At 42.4% G+C, this 23,425-nt stretch overlaps 1 protein-coding gene across 3 annotated transcripts in view; it reads right to left on the bottom strand.

Annotated features, from left to right (window-relative positions):
• Positions 1–790: 790 nt before the first annotated feature.
• Positions 791–23,425, bottom strand: part of bcl11bb (BCL11 transcription factor B b) — a 36,919-nt gene continuing 14,284 nt past the window's right edge. For 2 of the 3 annotated variants that reach the window (XM_004542223.5, XM_004542224.5), the window contains exon 3: positions 1,148–6,094. In XM_004542223.5, coding sequence (XP_004542280.1) covers positions 4,029–6,094 — 2,066 coding nt within the window. In that variant the 3' untranslated portion in view covers positions 1,148–4,028. Of the gene's footprint in view, positions 6,095–23,425 lie in introns of all 3 variants that reach the window. The other variant, XM_004542225.5, reaches the window with a different exon arrangement.

Genomic DNA, 23,425 nt, shown 5'->3' with positions numbered 1-23,425 from the left:
TCTGATCTGGCCTTCTTTTTTTGTCTTCTGTTCCAGCAGTTTCACTTCATACTTAAATATGATCATAAGACATGACTCCTTGCTTTAACAGTTTACCACATCAGTAATATCCGTAATCGGTGGCCAGAGTTTGGTGTGTTTTTTTTTTTTGTTGTTGTTTTTTTTGACAAAATGCAATAAAGCATATAAGGATAAGCAAAGATTCACTGAGGAGTAGGAATAATGTTTTGGCTCATCAGTCCATGCAGGGCCATAATGGTGGCTGGAGCCTATCACAGCTGCACACTCTGCACAGGTCCAATCAAGTCCAACCATTCATATACAAACAGCAACTTTAAAGACACAGATTAACCCATCGTGCATGTTTTTGGACCGTGGAATCAAACCTTTCTTTCTATAAACATTTAGATTAAAGGTAAGAGTAATTGGGTTTCTGTTTGGCTGGCGTGTGCTTTGTATAGTTTTCATTCATGTTGCAATCTGCAGATCAGCAGCACACTTGGAACCAACATCAGATTATGAGGTTATACTAAATTATGAGCAGCTGTTTCTGTTGGTTTGTACATAAGTGTATGCAGAAGTCAGTTTCTCGTGTGTGTCGGCCCAGCGAAATGATTTAAAAAATAACTTTTTCTTAATGCCTTACAGAGATGCCTGCCGCAGTTCCGAAAATGGATGACTATTCACATTTTAGACGTGCACTAAAATTAAAAGTCGCGCACAGTAGCTGTTCCACGGCCGCGTCCGAGTCAAAGGAAGAAGAAATAATCAGAGAGGAAAATTGTTTCAATCATAGAGCAATTGCAACATTTATTGAAGTGTTGGCTTTCTTGTATTGATTTTTCAACACATTACAAAAATACATATATGTTCAAAACAGCAGATGTGTACTGTTCTGAAATCACTTATTTTTTCACAAGGATGCACCCCCCTCCCCCCACCCTCGCCCCAAAAAAAGAGAACAAGGAAACTATTTTGTACAAAGAGTGTAAGTGAAAGTTGTGAAAAGTGAAATATGAAAATGTATTTAAAATTACATTTTAATGTGCTAGCACAAGACCTTCAACCAACCATGAGGATAAACACCAAAAAAAAGAAGAAGAAGAAGGAGTCCATGAATGTCTGATAAAATGATTCGATAAAAGTATTCCTGCACAAAACCACTGTATTCGTTTTTCTCAGTTTTGAAAATCATTTTATTTTACACCCGTGGAGCATAGCTTCACCAAAAAACAGCAAATTCATTAAAAAAAAAGAAAAGTGAAAAAAAAAATACTTAAAAAGATGAAGATACCAAAAGTCAATAATGGCACCACTGTTAGAAAAAAATGATAACCTGGCATGATTCTGCAATATTACATTAAAAAATAAACCAAAAAATCTGTTCATAGAGTGAACAAGCAATCATACAGAAATATATTCATGTAGATAAAATCCCTCCACCAGGACAATCATACAAAAACTGCTATGGCATTCAAATCATTTGAGAAAACATTGGAGGAAAACAATAGTTTATTATCATTTTTAAACACTTACACAGAGTATTTCATTAATGGCATACTTCAACACTGTAAACATATTGTAAGACTGAATGTCCATGTGTGTGTGTGTGTGTTTGGGACACTGTGAGGGCTCCACTCTTCCAGTTGCACGACTCACTTTGGCCTAAGTCTGAAACTGGGCTTTCGGGGGAACGTGCGCGTTCTCGACAGAACCTTGATTCTTTTGCAGTCGTGCGTCAACACGTGTAAGCAAACTGAAAGTAGCTCTTCAGGCAGTCTCGCTTTTCAAGTCGATGTGATAAAATATGTCAAACTAGCAGGTAAGTGGATAGCTTATGAAGAGCTCGACAGCTTGTTCCTTTTCGAAAATCATTAAAAGAAACAAAGAGCGCTTTGAATTCAAGGTACCGCGTAGTTCAGTTTCTTTAAAAAACTAAATGGCACAGATAAAATCTGAAAATAGGCCAAAATGGGAGGTCAAATCTTCAAGTGACAATGCTTTTGATGATTGAGATTTGCAGTAGTAAAATGAAAGATGTATTCTCAATCTCCTTTCATGTGGCTTTGCTGTCTCCCTCCCCTCTCACGCTCACTCTGTCTGACTCTGATGGTCTGTTATAAGATGTGGCGAGTAGATGTGCATTTGGTTACAGAAAAAAAATACACTTTTCATATGCTCCCAATTTCATTTGAATGACTATTCTCCCTGGTCAAGGTCTTGCTCTCTCTCCCTCCATTTCTTTCTCTCGCATCTCCATTTCTCAGTTCCAATCTTTCATTTTATGCTCTGAGAATAGCCCCCTACTCAAGGTCGGCCGGCCATCCCTTAGTGCAGCTGTGCTCAAAATTATCATAACTCATTCAGCCTCTCTTTATATATATATATATATATATATATATATATATATATATATTACAGATTCATTTCAGAATGAACGATGCAGAAAATAAAAACTCCAATCCCCAGAAGACACGAACTCGCACACTGTCTCAAAATCTGTTACTGACAGTTAAACCCGTATCACTTTGTGAGGCGAATGAACAGGCTTCCCTTTAAAAGCAGCGCTAATACACGAATCTGAGCTAGTGAACTGTGAAAAGACGCCGTCACAGAGAAGGGCTTAGAGCGCGCCGCCGAGAGGAGAACGCACGCCCAACACGGACTGATATGAATTTCATCTGAAACCATTTTGTGCGCCGTGAGGGGAACACAGGAAGTCGACCTGGGTCAGAGAGAGTCGCCGTGCCAGACATGAGTGGGAGATGGAGAACGATTTAGAGAGTGTTGAAGCAGGTTTGGATTAACAAATTACCTTTAAGTAAAGCACACATCAGGTGGGGTCGTGGGTACTCGGACAGTCTGATAAAGCAATAATGTATGGTAGTTACATTTAGCATATACTGTGGATGACGCAAGCAGCTGGTCTTCTGATTGTTTAGTCTCGGCCATATTTCATGGTCAGTCAGGGCTACTTTTACATATATAAAAAAAAATAATATATTTACAAACCATAAACAGGACTGTTCTCCTTCTCACATTAATCACAAGTAGTCTCAATTTATTCAACATATTAAATATGGTGGTTTTAACCTACACTGGGAATGTACTGAGCATCAGTTAAGGGTTTCTCCATCAAGTGCAACCTTTATTTATGTCCTTTGTGAAGCAAGGACAGCAATACAGTAACTGCATTTTCAAATTATTCACATGCCAATGTTGAAAAGGACAAAAAATAATAATAATTCCCTGAATAAATTAATAGGAACTCACCAGATCTCTAAGGTAATGCTGGATTTTTTTTAAAATCCGCCATATTGTTTTATTGTCAGGCTGACATTCAGTGCTTTGAGCCTGTACGAAGGGAATGGATTGTAGTCCGCTGCTGCAGTTAATATAGAAAACAATTATTTATTTATTTATCTTACTTTTAAAAGCTATCTGCTTCACACAAATTTATTCTCACTTGATAATAAGCTTCCTTACAGGAAAAAAGAATGAAAATTTGTATTAAGGGTGACTTCTTTTATCACATTTTTGTAAAGAAAATTCTATTTTTTTTAAGCACATTTCAAAACTAACTCCATATGAAATCCCACAAAGATGTACCTGCACATGCCAAATATCATTACAAAAATCCAATAAATACAGAAATTATTGCACAGTAGAAAGGCTCCATGGATTCCTAACTGATAAAATCCTCAGACGGTTTGCCAAGAAACACCTAGTTAGGCATTCTAGGCAAGTTCTCATTAAAGTTTCCCTTTGTTTATATTCTCAGGTGGCAGTTTCTGTGACGAGGAAAAGAAAGAAGAAAGAAAAAAGGATGAACATCAATCATCAATCAAAACATTTTCTAGAGAGATTATCCAGCCAAGCCCCATTGCAGAAAGTGGTTATAAGGATTTTGTGTGTGTGTGTGTGTGTGTGTGTGTGTGTGTGTGTGTGTGTGTGTGTGTGTGTGTGTGTGTGTGTGTGTGTGTGTGTGTTTGGGTACACTGTATGCTGTGTAACTAATGGTTGCTGGCTTAACTTCTGTCTGCTTGCTCCAATTTGACCTCGCTGGCCATCAAGTGTTCACCATGCCATTTCTTCATGTGTTTCTCCAGTGTGCTGTAGACACTGAAGGGCATGTGGCAGATGTCGCAACGGTATACCTCTTTTCCATATTGCCCGTGGGTCTTCATATGGCGCGTCAGCTTGGAGCTCTGGGCGCAGGCGTAGCTGCACAGGTCACACTTGTAGGGCCGTTCCCCCGTGTGGCTGCGTCGGTGCACCGTCAGGTTGCTGCAGTTCTTGAACACCTTGCCGCAGAACTCACAGGTGTCATTCCTCCTCTCTTTGGAGCTTGGAGGCCTGCCAGGTCCGGGTCCCCGCAGGAGGTGTGGGGTGCTGCTGCCACTGCGCCCTGAGGCACTCCCGCCTTCCATTAGCTCCCCAGGTGGGGTGGAGAAACGGAGGCTTCCCGTTTCTGAAGAGGAGTGCTCCGAGGAGGTGGCAAACGGCGACTGACGGGAGTCAGTGAATCCCAAGAAAGGTTCTCTGATGAAGTGGCGCGAAGCAGCGTAGCCAGCCAGCAGCTGAGAGTAGACGTTTTCCGGGGAAATGAGAGGTATGGTCGGGGGAATCTCCAGCTGTTCTTTCTCGATCTTGATCCTCTTGTTGTTGGAGGGGCTCGGGCTGGTGATGGGGGTGGGCCGCCTCTGGAACAGCCCGGGAAAGCACTCTGCTTCAGATACGCTGATTCTGCCATTCATCACAGGCCTCTGGTCCTCCTGCTCCTCTCGCTGTCTGTCAGGTTCCCTCTCATTTTCTCGTTCTCGTTCTCCTTCAACCCCCTCTCCGCCGTCGCCGTTAGGTTGTCTCTCCAAGCTTCTCTTGTTAGGGTTAAGTCTAAGGTGATTGTCCAGATGGTTGTAGGGGTGCATGATGCCCACCCCACCACTGTCGTTTACTCTATCCCCACTCGGGGGCTTCTCACTGGGAGACTGTCTTGAGCCATTTTCTCTGTTCTGGGTGAACTCTTGGGAGTCCTCGCTTAAGTTGGAATCTGGCCGACTGCCATTTTGCAGTTCTTCCTCCTCTTCCTCTTCCTCCTCCTCTTCTTCTTCCTCTTCTTCCTCCTCCTCCTCATTGTCCATCCCCATTCCTCTTGCATCTCCCTCCCTATTCTTCTCTTCACCCTCTCCCCCCTCCCCTCTATTTCCCTGTTCTGGTGAGCCGGTTATGGCCCCAGACTTGTTGTGCATATGTGTCTTCATGTGCCTTTTAAGCTTGCTGGCCTGAGAGCAGGCGTGATCACATAGATGACACTTGTACGGCCTCTCACCTGTGTGACTGCGTCTGTGGACGATCAGGTTGCTCTGGAACTTGAAAATCTTGCCACAGAACTCGCAGGATTTCGATTTCCCCGGGGCCTGGTTCTGACCCTGTGTGTCAGGAGGGCTTGAAGAGCCGTGTCCCCCCTGAGAGGTGGGTGGCTGAGGGGGATAGGTAAGAAACGGCGAGAGCTGGGATCCGGGCTGGAAAAGCGTGGGACTCAGGAGGCGATGCATGGGTGGCACACGGTTGGGTGAGAGAGGAGGCGTGGGTCCACCGTTGTTGGTTGTGTTGCCTGCCAGTTCCCTCAGCCGACGGGAGAAGTCCATGGGCGGGTGCTCCATGGGGGTCATTCGCATCACCCTCTCGAAGGCACTGGGGTGCTGTGACAGCAGCCCCATTTCCTCTGGGCCCAGCCGCTCACGAGGTGGTCTTGGGGGAGGCGGTGGGCTGACAAAGGGCGGTGTCGCGGGCAGCCGCGTCTCCATGTAACCCGGAGGATGGGGGTGATCCCTGAGCTGGGGTCCAGCCATGCGGAGGAGGTGGAATGGGTTGCTGGCATCACCAAGGAAAGTGGGGAGAGGGGAACGGGGCAAGGCGTCAGCTCCTGGGGGTGGAGGAAGAGCCATGCGGGGAGTGAGGGAGCAGTTGACTGGGTGGTTGTCCAGGTAAATGCGGATGCCATGGGTGTGCTGGGCGTGCTGAAGCAGAAACCAGGCACTGGTGAAGGTCTGCTTACACGTAGTACAGATGTAGCTGGATGGCTCATCTTTTTCTGTGGACCAAGAGAGGAAAAAAATCACCATCAGTGATGAAACAAGAAACTCAAAAATCATTTTTTTCCTTCGACAACTAAACCAACCCATAATATTTTATTAAACACAAGCAAATGAACTGCGCATTGTTTTTCGGTGTGTGAGTGTGAGTGTCTTCTGTGGGCTTTTGTGTTGTCTCTGTGTGTGTAGTGTATGAAATACATGTGCAGTCAGGGCATGTGTCTACAGGCTAGTGTAGGTGGCAGGTATTGCCCTTAGGCCATAGCATATTATGCTAATTCTAATGTCAGCTTGGCTTTAATATACAGATCCATCTCGTCTACTTTGTCATTTCCATATGAAGAAAGGGTAGGCAGCAGTGGAAAAGGGGGAAGAAGGGAGGTGGGGGCGGCAGCTGGGGAAGGGAGGTGAGATGTGGAACTAGAGAAAGAAAGCCACTCAAAAGGAAGGAAGGAAGAGCGAGACGACGTGTAAACAGCAAGAGCCGACACTGTATCCACATTAAATAAAGCTCTACGTCACGGATGTAATAACAGCAGTAAAGTGATCTGTTGTGACTCCGCATGCAAACACACGCACAGAGCTATATGCCACACACTGACAAATTGGCCCTTTAAATGTTGAGACTTAATAATGCCAAATGAATCTATCAGTCACTGTGGCGTGGCCCTGTCAGCCTGCTTGTGACTCATAAAAAGGGCCTTCGTAGAGATTCATCTAATTCAACACAGGCTCGTGCTGGAGAGGCATTTCCACATTTCTCGTGTTTGCTCACAAACCATCTGCATCTACTTTATCATCAGTGGCTACCGCGAGCGGAGTCGAGTTGGTACGGTGGTCCCAAAGTTTGAAGCCCGCCAGGGACAAAACAAAGACGGGGAAGTTAGTAGCGCTCAAAGTTTTGTGTGATCAAGAAAGCAGTCCTGAACCATTGGCTGACGAATATAAAACACACATTTCCCCTTTTTCCCATTTCCTTTTTCACTCATCGTCTCCCTTCTCTCTACACCTCTGTACACACTCGCACAGATTCACACATACACTCGCGCTGTGGAGAACAGATGAGCGAAAGCTGATGTTGGATCAGTGTCTAGTACAGGAAGCTGATTTGGCGGTGTGATTGGTTTGGCTTTCCCCAGGGGAGAGAGGGTCAGAAAGAGTTAATGAGGGGCTCATTTACTGATTCTGTCTGTTTTTCTCTGCTATTAGTGGTGCTCTGGTGTAGCCATCGCTCTCGCTATTTGTGTGGGGTGGGACACGACCTGACTCCCGCTACTTAATGCGTATGCTCGAGCGTGTGTTTGTGAACGTGTGTGCGGACATGTATGTGGATGTATTTTTTTTGCGTACGCCTGTGTGTATGTGTGGGGCGAGTGGCGGGCTGCCTGCCCGTGTTTAGTTTGGCTAAGCTTCACACGGCCGCTTGGCAGCAGAGAGCTGGACAGCTTAACAGCTTGGACGGGGAGAAGAGAGCGAGAGAGGGAAGGGGAAAGGAGGAGGAGGAGGAGGAGAGGGGGTAAGAAGAGAGGTGGAGGGACTTTAAGGGCCAGACGTGCTTGGCTAAACACGCGTGCACGTACGCATACACACAGACAGCACACATACGCACACACGGGGGCTGCTTACATGTCCCCAGGGAGCAAGTTAGGTGTATAGACTGAATAATCTCATCAATGCACAAGGATCAATATTAGATGAAAATGTGAGTTTAAGAGAAGGACTGGTGATTTCTTTTTTTCCAGTTTTGTCTACATTTTTGTCAGCGCACAAGGCCTCATCAGTACAAGTTATCCAATCAAACAACACCAGTCCCACAACCTTCCAGCCCCCCACCGTTACAACAACACATTTGCATCTTGTCATATCTTACACAGCCGTGCCATATGCTGTTAAAGGAAGCGTGGCAGCTAATAGAGTGGCAGCTGATGGCTGCTGCCTAATGACGGCCAAAGACAAATTTCATCAACTTCCCAAACAAGCAAGCAAGGAAGGGAGCAAGCCGGGTGGGGGAGGGGGGAAACCGAGACAGGGGAAAAGAATAGAAAGCAAGTGCTGTGCTGCCAATTTTGGTATCAAGTAAATACGGCACCGGTGTTGTCGATATCGATACCAATACTGTTACTTTTAACCCATAAAGCCAGCTTATGTAATGGAGATCAGTGTGTCATGACTTATGAGATGAATCAATGATTTGCGAGTTCTGAACTCATTTTAACGACCGCTAAATCAATGTGATTTTTACTTTAATAATAATTAATTAACACAACAAAACACAGCTTTTCATATATTTTGAAACTGCGTTTGTTTGGGAGCCTGTCTCTAAAGGACTGTGGCTAAACATGTCATAAACTATAAATAAAATAAACTTGAAAGACAGCAAAAAGAAAAATCAGACATTTTTGTAGTGTATGAGGTGAATAACACAATCTAACACAATTCAGTGAACTCACAGGATAGAAACAAAGTATCAATCCTATCATTCTAGTATCAATCTGATACCAATGCCAGTGTTGGTACATCTAGGAATCACCAAAGGGACGAGAGCGGTAAAACAAAGCCTGCAGCCTCCCTTATGAGTAACATCACAGGGCACTACCTTCTTGTTGCTCGCCGACTACGAGCCATGACACACACAGCTGCACAAATAAGTTATGTTACAGACATCCTCTCTCCATTCTTTCCTCTTATATAAAGACTTCCACACATGCTGAGAGAGCGTCGCTCGACAGTGCTCCGGCCAATAAAAGCCTTCATTAAAGAATCACGGTGGGCCGTGTCATGCTTCAGTTTGTGGTAATTACAGTCGTCTGCCTGACACACAGGCAGGGACCCCTCCACCGCCGACCGCCAAGGTCAACTACCAGTTAGAATAGTTACATTCTGCTCTCTACGCGATCGCTGATGCTGGACCTAATCGCCCAATTTACTCCAGCACGCCATGCGCGCACAGACACACGCAGCCTTTACACACACACACACATTCAGCGTGTGTGTGAATGAGACTGAGAAGAGAGGTTAAATGAAATGGAGTCACAGCAGGATTCGGTAATGTGGTACAGTGCATTTTGCTGTTTTTTTCTTCTTCATTTTGCTAGCAATAGTGTGGTTTGTAAATGTTCTAGTGTAATGGGATTCACCTCGAAAAGACTCCCAGCCCAGGTGTTCACTCCAGCAGACTTTTCCCATGAAAGAGAGGAACACAATACAGAACTGAGACCAGCTTAGGAGGGCAACTCTTTGTCCTGTGCAACAAAACAAGGGCTAAGGGCCAGGAGGCCTGGAGGAAGTTATTAAAACATTGGCACATGCGTGGAGCTGAGGTGGGCCAGTAATAATGCTCTCCTTCTCTCCTGGGTTGTTTTTTTTTTTTTTTTACTAAACCACCAGGCCAATTAACCCAGACTTCGGGGACTAAGATCTGAGCTTTACATCAGATTTTATTCTTTCCAGATTGCCTTTTATAGCCATTATTTTGCCTTAAAAAGTACAAACAAAATGCCAGTGAAGGAAGGGGAGCCATGACATTGACTGCTTGCATATGGCCAGTGTAGTTGGCTGGTAAGGGTTGACGTAGACACCAGGTGTATGGCGGAGACATATGGAGTTGTGTTTAATTCACATATTCCATCTCTCCAGCTTGTCTGATTTATATTTCAAAGCATGGGCTTCCTCCATTTACATTACACTTACATTATGAGGCCTTTATCGGGTGTGCTAATCCACACGGACTTATAATAAGACCACAGAAGGATAACAGAATTCCACAGGCTCAGCCTTCAACGAGAGGGGCAAACAGGAGCCTCTCTGCTGAGTGAGAACAGCGAGTGGATGCTAATGAATCCTCGCTGATGCCAAATTAACTCTCAGAAAGCTCAGGGAAATACAATCATAACTGAAAATAAGTAGCGATGAATTCCAGACCGTCAACTTCTGGACAGCACCAAACCAAACAGCATGAATGAAAAGTGTAGAACAAAGTTGTTTTAATGTAAAACAACCCAAAAAAGAATAACCCAGTGCAGGTTTTTGGTTGTTAACAAGAAAACAACTGGGGTAGAGAGGATGTGCTATACTCGACGTCTCACACACACACACACACACCCACACACTGCAGCATTCCTGGGGTTCACGTTCGCTGTACTGCTCCAACATTCCATCAAGGGCGACAGAACGCCACAGCGACAGATTTGCATACAGAACAAAGCCGCCCGCCGGCTAGGCCACTGGGACACAAACCTGCGCCCCTGCAGCCCCTCCTCTCCTCTCCACCTCTGTGCACGCACTCACACTGCCTCTGATGCCCGTGCACACGCCTGCACAAGCCCTGGGAGTACGCATGTGTGCACCTGTCAGGGGTTAGCTGACACCTCTGCTGCTGGCAAAGCAGCTTCTCATTAGCATGGCTGTGATCTAGGGGTCCCCAGGGGTCCCAGCCTCCTCACCTCACCCCTTGCCCCCCCACAAACCTCTGCTCCTCTCCTCCTCCTCTTCCTCCTCCTCCTCACTTCTCCCAACTATCCCTCTCGCTCGTCGTCCTCCTCCTCCTTCTTCTGTGCTGCACTCCCTTTCTGCTCTTGATGGCTTGTTTGTCATGAAGCAGACTAATCAGGAGACACAGGGCCACGCAGATCAACTGTGGAAGCCTGTGTGTGTGTGTGTGTGTCTGCTTCACAGGAGATAGGGAGTTTGGACGGTAAACTACAGTACAGCCCCCGCTGACAGTCACACATAGGTGGGTAAAGAAAGAGGGAGATGGAAAGAAAGAAATAAGTGGAGAGACTGTGGAGGGTGGCAGTAGTAGGCAGGGGGTAAGGCTCTCACACAGTGTGGCTGGCTCCATGCTAACTCAAACCAGCTTTAGCCTGCTAACCATATACATCTGTGTGTGTGTGTATGTGTCTGCAGCCAATATGACCAGCTGAAATGCCTGACAGCCTCAGATGGGATTTTAAAGAAACAGCACTCTTTTTAAATTGTGGCAAACTCAGAGCCACACACAAAATATATATAAATATTTATTATGATGTGTTTTACTATGGCCTCCTTTCTTTTTTTAATCTCTTCACTTGTCTGCATGTTTTCTCTCTTTTCCCTGTCTTTCTTTTTCTCTCACGCACACACTAAGCACCTGTACATGCTATCTGGGTACTCCACCCTGACCCTCATGCCTTTTGCTATGTGGGTCAAATGAACAATATAAGGGATCGGGTATCTCCAACAACTTGATCACAGACACGCACACACACACACTGACTAGGTCCAGCTGCACAGCAATGCATGAGTGGAGGAGGCTCTCATGTAGCACGACTGAGGGAGAATGTTACCACCATGAGGCAAGCTATCCCAGCCAGGGCACGGAGGACACGCTGTGAAAAATAACTGGCAAGACCTCTCCGTCAGTAAAGAGCTATGACTTTGGCTCAGGTTCTAGGACAAAGAGGGAGAAAGAGGGAACGATATAAAGTAAAAGGGGAGAATAAAAAGAAAAAGGGAGCTCCATAAAGTGCATTAGCTAAGCCCTCTGTGCCATTTCTCTAAGCCTGACTCATCGCTATCAGCTCCTAACTGGTCCCAGCGCCTGTGTGTGTGTGTGTGTGTGTGTGCGTGTGTGTGTTTTGGGGGTCTTTGAACACACTTGTGGGGTCTGCTGTCTATCACGTGATGATGACAAATGGATGACACTCAGTCGTGCTTGTGGTTGAAAGAAGATGCAAGAAAGTCGGAGTGAGATGGAAAAGGGGATTGAAGGAGGGAGGAGAGGAAAAGAAGTGGAAAAAGTAGAACTGCACGCAGCGTGGAAAGAAAACAGAATCGCACTTTGTTTTTGTTGTTTTGTCTTTGTCTTTATCACATGCATTTCAATTTTCAGGCAAAAATTACATCCACTTTAATCTCTTGTTCCATCTCCTACCCATTTTACCATGACACAGAAGCGCGAAAAACAGACAAAACATAAACTTAAAACTTAAAAAAAAAGGACCCAGTAGCGGCGGCGTCACCGGGTGGGGGTGATGAAGGGAAAATTCCAACAGAAATAATACGAGAACTCAAAAACCACTTTCACAAACAAATTGAGAAATTGAGTTAGTGGATTCGCACAAGGTTTGTTGAAAATGTCCTTCCCTCTAAAATGGGAAAATACGTCATTCATGAAGGCGGTTTTTACAACCTCCAGTTGTTTTCAAAGTTTAGCCACCTGTAGCCGCCACGTGAATGAGTAAAACGCTCGCCCGTGTCAACATTTTCACACGGAGCAGGTTTCTAAACACTCTTAACCTAGAAAACTGAGCTTTCTAACAAACCCAAGCAATTAATTTTTTTCCTAAAATTACCCAATCAGTTTTACAGCAATCTACTGAAACAGCAAGCGAAACTACAAAGAATTGAGACGAGACTTGAATTGCATCACACGGTCACGATTTATGGGTGTAAATGTTTTTTTACTCATACTTTTACAATGTCCTAAAATAGAAACATCCTGAATATTTTCACGTATTGTCTCAGACATGAGGAGCAAACGGCAGATATCACCGGTTCGTTGGAGGTTTTACATCCAAATGAGTTTCACTTATACCCACAGGGACACTTTGTCCACAGAGTCAATTTGCTATTCAGCGGCGCTAAATAGCAAATTGACTTGTGACATGTGAGCGAAATGTGCGTAATTAAAACAATGTAGGCATTATAAAATGATGTGAAAATGTGAGCTTTAATATGGCGAACATGCTGAAATGTAGTGTTTGTCCTGACTTGTATTAAAGAGCACATCCTTTTGCAAATGTCTCCCAAGGATGAGCCGTCTGCATTGACAGACATATCTTTTGCAATGTTGCTTCTGTGCCTCGGTTTTGTGATGTATGTGTATCTATGTGGCATTCCATGTGCCCTATATGTGTTTGCATGCATGCGCCCCTTGTTATTGTGTGTATATCTCGGTCTACCATTCTGTGAAGGGGTGAAATATTCTTTCAGCAGTAGTAATGATTCCCAGCTGGCTTCTGCCCACTGGAGCCAAGAAGCCAGTCCCGCTTAACTAACAGCCCACAGGAAGACACCAGCATGGCCTTGAATGGAACACAAGTCCTTCCAATCTAATTACCTTACTATAAAACTCGCCTCTTGCATGTCACAAAGGAGAAGACCTTCGTGATCTGAGTTACTATTAATGAACACCTTTTCTATATAAACGATCAATTCTGTTCCCCTATTTCAGGAACAAAGCAGAGGCAACAAGAGAGACTACAACAACGATTGCATGTAATTAGTGCTAGTTCACTAAAGTTGTGTTACGGGGGGGGTAAAGTTGGACCACAGATTTACATTTTTCTTATCTAACTCGGGGTCGAAAGGTAGTGTACATATTTGTTCATCAAATATGAGGCTAAAGCCAGGAAATTGTGCACTTAGTTAACAGAAAAACTCAGCACAGCGGAAAAACGGGGAGCTTGGGCAGTCATTTTCACACTTCAGCTCATATGGATTAAATAAACGAGATATAACTTAGAAAGCTTTAAAGCTGACGGGCTTCTCTTAGATTTGTGGTATAGTTGGGTTTTCCAACACGCTCTCATATCATAGTCACATGCGGCCATTTTATCAAACAGGAAACAGCGGTTCGCGTCTCATTTCGGAGGTGTTTGCTTTGCTCTTATTTGCCCTTTGTTTCCATTTGGCTGTTTACCTTTTCTTCTGCTGTTATCTTGTTGGGCTGTTTTTTCAGCTAAAGCATCCATTTTTCAGTTGGGTGATGTTCGTTTTGAGGGCTTCGTGCTTTGCATTTTTTTTTGTGAACTTCTTGGATACATTTGGGAAAATTCACAAATTTAAACCTGGGGTTTGAAAAATCATGCTTAGCACTACCCAAAATGCAATTAAACGTGACCGTAAAGGGCCCCGAAGCATCACATGCATGCAGGCGTCTACAGGGGATGATTTGAGATCTGTTATGCTATTCCCTTAACCAGCATGTTGAGCCACAGATGCCACTGTGTATACCTCGTGTGTATCACTGTGATTTATCACGAAAAAACGCACTGATGCCAGCATTACAGCACAGGAGTGAGCATGTACGGAAAAATTATTTTTTTTTTCTAAAGATCTTCTTTTTAAAGGAAAAATGTTCCAAATCTCTACATGTTGAGATTTTTTGCCTTCAAAGATAAAAGGGTCATGGAATGTGGAAAAAACTGCAACATAGTTTTAAAATTGCTTTTTTTTTTCTTAAAACATTTCAGTTTATCAGCTATTGTGTAAATGGATGGTTGGTAAATGTAAAAGTTTATTGAAGGTTTTGTACTTTTTTCACCAACAGAAAGGGAAAATATTTGGAGTTTGATACTTGAGATCAAATTAATTACACTCCACTGCGCACAAAAAGCAAGATATCAGTAAAGTTTATTTTCATTATTACTGTCTCTATATGCAAATAAATGAATTAAAACCAATCAGCCTCTGTGCCCCCCCCCCCCCCCCCCCCCCATGTATTTATGCATCTCTCCCAGCTATATAATGTCTTGTGATCCAGTAAAGGCCAGCAGCAAAATGCTAAATGTTATTTGTAGTTGTAGCTGTCATGTCTCCAGGGGGAATTCTGTTTTTTATCTCCTATCAGTTCTGAAGAATGCCTCTGTATGTCAAACCATCTCCTGTCCCACATTGTGTCTAAAAACAAAGCCTCTCAAATTACCTCATGTAAAAAAAATGTAAGCACGAAGATCTGAAAAAAATAAAAATAACTACAGTTCATCGAAACCACATAATCTACCGAAGACTTCTTCTGACACAAGGACAAGTCAAAACAGGATACTAATTTTTTTTCAAACATTTTAAAAGTATTTTGTGGAAATTCAGTGTATTAAATCATTGCTAACCCATTTTATTAATGTTGAATACATTGTACTATCATTTCTGCGAGCATGACTAGAGTTAATTCATGCCTTTTGTGATTTAACTTATATTTTGCCAATATCAAAATCACTGTTCCATTTTTATAACATGAATATAATGTTGTCTTTTTTATATTTTAAGTAATATTATATATTTTCCTCTCTAATATTTTACAAGTAATTTATGTCAAATGTAATATTAATTTCTGAAGATTGCAGCTGATGTAATCTTTGGTAGTGCTAAAGTAACTCAAAATAGACGATCTTGGTAAGGCCTCCTGGAAGTTACTACATAAATGAGAAATCTTGGTGTTGCTGCTTCACAACAATAAGGAATGTCTGAGTAGAGTTTTTTTTCTTTTCAATATAATTCTATAACTCTGCCACTGGCTCCAATAAGCAGCAGCCTTTGCAGGTAGGGAGAGAGTAGACATAGATGTGCTGTAGATTAGCTGACCTTGGGTACTTTGCTAAGCTAAGAAATTTCAGGTGCATACAACATTTTTTCCAGAGTAAAAAATTCTAAATGTTATCTTGCCAGAAAGGATAGTTTACAAAGCCTGCAGTTGTGGAGAACAAAGACTGCACTCGAGCTGTTTCAAAATGCTGGCAGAAGACATTTATGGATACATTTCAGGTAAAGTCTAAGTAGTGCTAATGCTATTCAGCAAGCTAACAGAGGCTAAACTACTAATATTCTGTGTAATTAGATGGCAGAAAAGTAGCAAGAGGTGTCAGTCTAGCTTTTATTAGGCAGATAACATGAAGAACAGGAGCCTGGACAATCCTCTGGTCAGTGTTTAGGGTTTCGAGAGGATTTAAATCTGTACTAAATTAAGAGCTAACAATTCTAAAACAGAAGGAACAAATGACAGGTGTGGGCTTATATGTCGCTAAGCACAGGTGAGGGGAGACACAAAGAGAGCAGAGCATTAGAGGCTGAATAAGGTTAATCTGTTCAAATAATTATCTAGCCCATGTAATCACTAATAGTGGGCGTAAGTGGACAGATACTAATACACAATTCTGAAAATGGTGTTGGCCATTTTTACATGGAGGTTAAAGGTAGCCAGAGACTAACTGGAACATTTTATCCTATATTATCCTATATTATTAGGAAGTATTATCTAGCTAATCTAATGTTTGCACGGATTTCGTTTATATATATGTATATATATATATATATATATATATATATATATATATATATATATATATATATATATATATATACATATATACATATATATATATATTGTAAAGTAAAATCCTAAAAGTAAAATGTATGTACATACATTTTTTTCTGCAGGATTTAAGCAGTTATGTGCAACATTTACATACTGCAAAGTGGGACATAATCTCAGTTTTAAAAAAATGGAATTGCAGAACAGCAACAGTCTCTTTTCCTTAGCTTTGACAAAATATTGACATAGAACAATGATTTGTTTTACCCCACATTAATTGAGGCTTTGATGCCTACATCTGTTTTGTGGCAGGATGTTTTAATCATCTGCTTGTATTTCTCTTTGAAAGATTGAAGATGGAAAATAAAAAGCATTTCCTCACAAATTTTCAAAATCACCTGACAAACTATGTTAAAGTTATCTATTTATTCAAGTTTACTTTACCTGTTTATAAACTATAACAGTAAAATCTAATTGCGTTATTCCATGTGTAGATGAATACTTGACCGTTAGTTGGTCATCAGCAGCATGGTGGAGGTATGGTTAGCCCTGTCACCTCACAACAACACAGGCATGATTCAGACCTGCTGACTGTGTTCTGTGCAGGTTCTCTGCCAATGAGAGGATGAGTTTTAGTGGTGTAGAGTTCTCCAGCTTCCTCCCACAGTCCAAAGACATGCATGGAAGGTTCTAAATTGGCTGTAGGTGTGAAGGTGAGCACAAATGATTGCCTTTCTGTGTCAGCTCTGTGATTGACGGGCAATTTTTCCAGGCGAGAAGAAGATAAGAGATTGAGAAGAAGAATAGGTAGGTGGATGGTCATTTTTAAATGGAGAATATTTTATCTGCACTGCATAATATGGTGTTTTTATTCTTTTCTGTGTAGGTCTGCGATGCCAGACTGGGACACAATAGGGACTGATTCTCCTTCACACACCACCTTGTTATTGCCACAGTTTGAAAGATTTGAACGGTACAAGATGAGAAACACCCTGAAGGCCTCAGTGGAGGTAAGCTGAAGGCAAGGCTAAGCTCACCACCTGTTTGCTGATGATCCATGAAGGCTGTCTCTGTAGAAGAACCTTGAAGTAGAGTTTTCAGAGACGGTCAATCTACGCGGATCTCGTCACTGCACTAGGGCTGGATAAGGTGTCAAATTAAAATTAGGGTTAAAATTAAATTTGGGTGAGATGATCTGTTTATCCCATAAAACTATGCCAGCGTTTGTATCTCTCCAACTTCTACCCCTTCCTTTGCATCTCTCATAATTTTTTTCCTGCAGCATGGTGGGAAAGCAAAAGTCAGTGCAATAAGTAGCAATTCAGAGTTTAAAGGCATACGCTAACAACATGTTAGTTGACAATGGTTCTTCCCACTACACACACCATGAAGAATTAGACTTTTTCTCACTAGGACTCGACAATGGTTCATGTCACCACAGCAAAACCATTAAATCCTTTTTTTAAATATAGTTTTTTGACTTCTTGATCTCGTGCCAGCTGCCATAGTGCCTGTTTAGACTCACTGATGTCATACCGCATGGGACTATTGACTTCTTTGTCCAATGTGAACAATATCACTGGCTGGAGGTTTTTAATTTGCACATGCCTTTACATACCAAATGGGTCTCAAGAAAGCAGTGGCTCTCTTCAAAGATTTAGTCGATAAATCTGAACAAGAATCTCACAACCCAACGACCCAGCACCTCTATGTTCTGCAAGCTTTTGTTAGTGGAATCTAGAGGCTTTGACAAGAGCAATATAATAGCTTTAGCTGCTTGTTAAATGGGCTGTTTGTGGTAAACATGCCCTTAAATATAGTGCACACTAAATTGATGTAAGTTTTAAGAAGCAGCTCTTCTGTGTGCCGTTCATTCGCTGTAGGGAATAAACTGACTATAGATAAGTACCTCATACTACCCCACTTCAAAGGAACCAAACTATGCCTAAAGGAGTGAAAACAAAGTAAAGTGGTTGTTATTTTAAAAAATGATGGTGACGTATGTAAAATGAAAATTGAAAAAGCTTCTGGCAAAAAAACAAAAAATAAATATGTTGTGTGATATTGATTTTCGCTCGTGAACACTCACATTAACTTTGGCAGTAAATGCTGAGATTCACATATCCTGTATCACCATTCAGACTGACAATGCAGAGGACTGATTTTTGATCCGTATTTCCCAGCCCTACACCATATCTGTGACGACAGCAGAAGCTCTGAGGTATTTTCAACCTCCACAAGAATTCAGACTTTTCCTGTCCTGTAACCCAGGAGAGGCTGAATGCATTGGCCGTGCTGTCAGCGGAAAAGAGATGACTTGCTTTAACCAGAATGTAATTGAGAAATGTGCTGGCCAGTGTTTGGGCAGCATGACAGGGTGGTGTTTTGTTTTAAGTCTTTTTTGACTTGAGTTTTGGTTTATGTTAGGCAGTAAAATGTCTGAACAAATATTAAATGGATTCAGGAGCGTGTATTTGACACACTTCACTGGCATTTCTTTGAGTTTTGAAAATACACATTTTAACTGGTAATGTGATCGATTCACAAATGACAGCATGATAAATACTGAAACTGAGGAATTTGATTGTAAAATATATAAACTCACAAGCTTTAAAATTTGATGGCATCTTTCAAAAGATTTTGGCATGCGGCAGGAAAAGGTTAGCACCTAGTGGATTATCTCACAATTAATAGGGTAAATAAATAATATGATTAGGTATAAAAAGTACATCCCAGAGAGAGATTATCTATGATTGCTAAATGTGTGTACATATGTTTACACACATTACTAAATGGGGTAATTTTCAGCTCCTGCATTAAAAATCCAATGATTTTGTTGTGGAAATAGCTGCAAAAGTGAAAGAAACATAACGGGATTTATGACTGCATTATTGGACATGGACTGGATAACCTGCACAAACATGAAGGCCCCATTAATACTGAATCGTACGTCCCTCTGGGGTTGCATCACGAAGGGTAGAAATCTGCCAAAACAAGCCATGCGGAGCCACCCGCTGTGGAGCAGCAAAAGTCACTCCTTCTTAAATAGAGGGTTTGAAGCATCTTATATCCTGATAGCATCTCTTAAAAAGAAGATCTTGCTTATTTCAGCAAGAAAATGTCAAGTCACACGTGCATGCATTCCAACAGCGTAACTCGACAGTAGTGTTCGTCCTTTCCTGCCACCCACAGAAAACACTCGGCACATTATGAGAGAAAAAATCATGGAATCTGTTAAGCAGCTCAAATCTTAACACAATCAGGAATCATTAAACAGGTTTCTTTCAAAGCTGCAGCAGTCCAAAGGAATTCCAGAGGGTTGTCCAGAGGAGTCCTCTGCTAATCTGGTATCAAATTCAAAATGAGAACAAATATTTCTCAAAGAGTTTAAAAAGAAAATTCATTTTCAATTTTTTTTAATTCAAGATTTTTTTTTAAAATTTACAGATAAATGACTGGTTTCAAAAAGTTTGATAACTACATCGTAGTTTTACCGTGATAACGTGATTATTTTCTAATGTCTCACGTATTATTGGTGCTCTTAAATAGGTTCAGTTTTGCTTTGTGAGTGTTTGGTGGTGTTCACACTTGAAGTCCCCGATCAGTGGTACCTTACTACAGGGGCTAACAGTGACTTTCCTTCTTTCTTTTTTTTATTCCTAGCCAATAAGCAGCGTTAATACATGGATATATCCTGTGTCAAGTGGCTTTTATCTAGTCACACATTACTGATTGTGTGATTTTCAGTGTGTCTGCACTCACAAATTTTTTTAGCATTAGCCGCCAGTGCACCTAACACATTTTTATGAAGGGCTGAGTTTGGCTCCAGACCTCTTTCCCTCTCTCCTTTCTTTCTTTCTCTTTTTCGTTTTTCTCTCTGTCTCTTATCACGCTGATACATTTCCTGCTCCTGGCACGGCTCCTGCATAGCTTATGGTTAAAGAAAGCTTTCATCTATCCAGTGCCTCTAGGACACACACACACTCGTTCACACACACACACACACACACACACACACACACACACACACACACACACACACACACACACACACACATAAACACACTCACACCTATACTCACACACACACACATATACAATCACTGGTACAGGCCAGCACTGCCCTGCCAGACCACAGGCCCAGACAAGCTCCGCTGGCACCAATCACCCTGATAACATCTTAGGCTTTATTTCATTTTGGCTTGCTCTGTTTTGCTCTGGGAAAGACCGGCACATGCAAGAGGGCTTTCTGGAAAAGAATGAATTAAGCCAGTATACGGGGAGAGTGTAGCCCCTTAGCCTTGAGCAGTTAACTCCCCTGTCTTCAATGCCATCTATGGACATGACAGTGCAAGCCCTCTTTCATCCCAAGAAAAAAAAGACCAGGCCAGAGCTGATGTTTCTTCTCCATTCTTATAGATGGAAACACAGTTTTTATAAGGTAACATAATAATAAAAGATAATGAATAAGGCCAGAAGGACAACTATGAACCTTTCATCTAGAGGGTGTGTTTGCTCAAAGTGCTGAAGAAATAAATTAAATGTCAGTCCGTTAAATGTCCCCTGTAGTCTGGGTAATTCCAGACTTCACCAAAAAAAGTCTCTAACATGGAGATAATTTTTACAATGTAAAAAAGAAAAAAATTATATTTTATTTTATTATTTTTTTAAGTTTTTTTTTTAGTAGTAGTCATTTCTCATGCAATGGGGTGGAGCCATTCAACCCAGAAATCTGTATCTCAAATCTGAGTGAGTGAATGAAATCAGATGACTGATTTGGTAAGTGAAGAAAACTGACACTGAAAGAAATGAAAGTGTAAAAAACAGAGGCGACGGTGACCTTTGCACCCATGCTTTTTCCTTCCCTCCTTTTTCCTGCTTACAGTAAATCGTTGCTGATTGCGTAGCGTGTAGGAAGAAGGCGGTATTAGTAGCATGTATATCACAGCATTGCTCTAGGAGCACTCCTGATTTATACTTAAGTGGTAGACCAGCATAAAGGCAGCCCGCGTTCAGCACGTGTTTGTCTGTGTCTAGTGTTCTCTCCCGGCATAATTGCTCAAGACAAATAAGTAGATGAAATAAAAGGAATTGCACCATGAAAGGCTTCCAATATCTCTTGCGGTGAAGCAGCCTGCAAAAAAGGGGTGGAAAAAAAAAAAAACGACATAAACGCTGTCTCCTTATTTTCTTCTCGCGACCATCCCACCCAATCAGAGGCAGGACGCTAATAAGATAAGAGGAAAGGAACAACAGCGGTGTGGCAAGTAGGATTACCCCTGTCTGACTGGCTAACAAGCACCATCTCTTTTTCTTTTCACAAACACCTAATGCTAGCCCCACTTTTCCTCCCCCAAAGGCAAACACACACAACTTTTCAATAGGAAAATGGGAGCGAAAATTTCCCCGTTTATGTCTGAAAGGGGCATATGATATGTTTACGCACTAATGTCTCCGCGATAGCTGAGCACACATGTGAGGATTTTATCCGCATGTTTACTTGAAGGTTTCTCCGAGAAGTGTTTCCAGAGTGGGAGAAGGTTTATGTGCAAGTTCCCATTTAAGGTCCATGCACGTGTATACTTTAATTATAAGCACGTACTGTAGGTTCTTTAAAAGATTTGCAACATTGCCCGTCACTGATAAAAGCACACCTGTTATCAATTGTCACCACCAGCGAGGGGAAGCGAGGGGTAGCTCAAGTTCAGCGGTGGAAACACCTTGATTATAGCTATTTACACAAAGAGCATAAACACATTCAGATTCCCACTGGCACAACGTAAGGTCTTCACTTCCCTCAAACTCTTGCGCCTGTGTCGGAATCCCAAAGCGCCATCATCACTCGCCGTGCGTACGTACACATATATATAGAGCAGGGACCAGGGGTGTGAGGTTCCTAATGCCTCTTCAGTAAGGCCGTTAAGGAGCAAAGAGTCCACACATCTGGAAGACACAGTCAGTCAGCACATGCTGAAAGTTAGCGGTGGCGCTCGCAGTCCAAATTAGTGGCGAGTTTTATTCCCCCGCTGTGGTAGGAAAATATCAAATCTGTTGCCATATGAGTGCCATAAAGCCGGCTCTGGAGTGTTTGATGCCTTCATGTGGGAGCCTTTAAGCCGTGTGTGTATGCCCGCGTGCGTGTTTGGTGGGAGATGCAGGCCTTAATGGAAGATGAGAGTCCCTGTATGAATTCTTGCATGCACATATGTTTTCTATGTGTGTGTGGCTCTTATCAGTTTATGTTTCTACTTTCCTGCACACACATGCAAATGGTTTCTTGAAATCTCTGCGTGTGTGTGTGTGCGTTGGATGCTGTGGCAGTGTGCATGTGCAGCTGTGCCATTTAGCAGCTTGCTTATAGACCTAGTTGACCCTGCTGCATAGAGCAGACAGACAGACACAAGCAGAGTCAGACGGCCCCTGGGGTGGTCCTGTCTGAGTCGCGGTGTTATGGGCCAACAACACTAGGGGCCCATACACAGGCAGGAACACATACGGTAATTGTGCGCACGCACACACACACACACACACAGGCAAAAAAATTAGATTTTAACCACCACAAAGGATTTAATTATTTTAACCTAAATTTAAAGCTGAGGCAGGAACTACATTTGCTGTGTTTTCACAGGTTCAGTATTACTATGCATGTGCAGCTCCTAGAAAACACACAGTCCAGCGTGCTTCTCGCTCTTTCATTAACATGTTAGAAGCTGAAAATTGCAAATAAATAAGTGGCCAATTATTTTTGCTTTCAGCCTGCAACCGCCTGTAGCTGTGCAGAAAGGATGACTTGAGAAGATTTACGTACAGCTTTGTGCAAAAGCACCAAACAAAAGCGTGCGCGCCAACTCTCCAGACCAAACTGCATAAAATAGAAATACTTTTCTATGCACGTGCTGGACGTATTTTGCAATTGACTTCAGTGTTTCAAATGTAAAACCGAGCCAAACATGTTTTATTTATTAATGCAACTGATACTGTGAATTTGTGTTACTCAGTGTTGTGTGTTTAAATAGAGGAGGGAGTGTTCGCCGTTTTTTTTTCCCCCTGCAGAGGAATAAGGAAATATTTGCCACTCGTAGAAACTAGGAAACACACACACACACACAAATTAAAATAGACGCACATGCCTAACAGCAGACACAAGATAAATTCCTTGGCAAGCATTCAAAACACTCATGTAAGGACAGAGAAACACACTCAGACCGCAGCAAAAGACACACACACACACACACACGCTACCTCCACAACTCCCACCATG

The sequence above is a fragment of the Maylandia zebra genome, linkage group LG15, assembly GCF_041146795.1.
Source record: "Maylandia zebra isolate NMK-2024a linkage group LG15, Mzebra_GT3a, whole genome shotgun sequence".
Lineage (NCBI taxonomy): Eukaryota > Metazoa > Chordata > Actinopteri > Cichliformes > Cichlidae > Maylandia > Maylandia zebra.
Note: the sequence above shows the minus strand (reverse complement) of the source record. Positions and strands in the feature narration are given on the sequence as shown.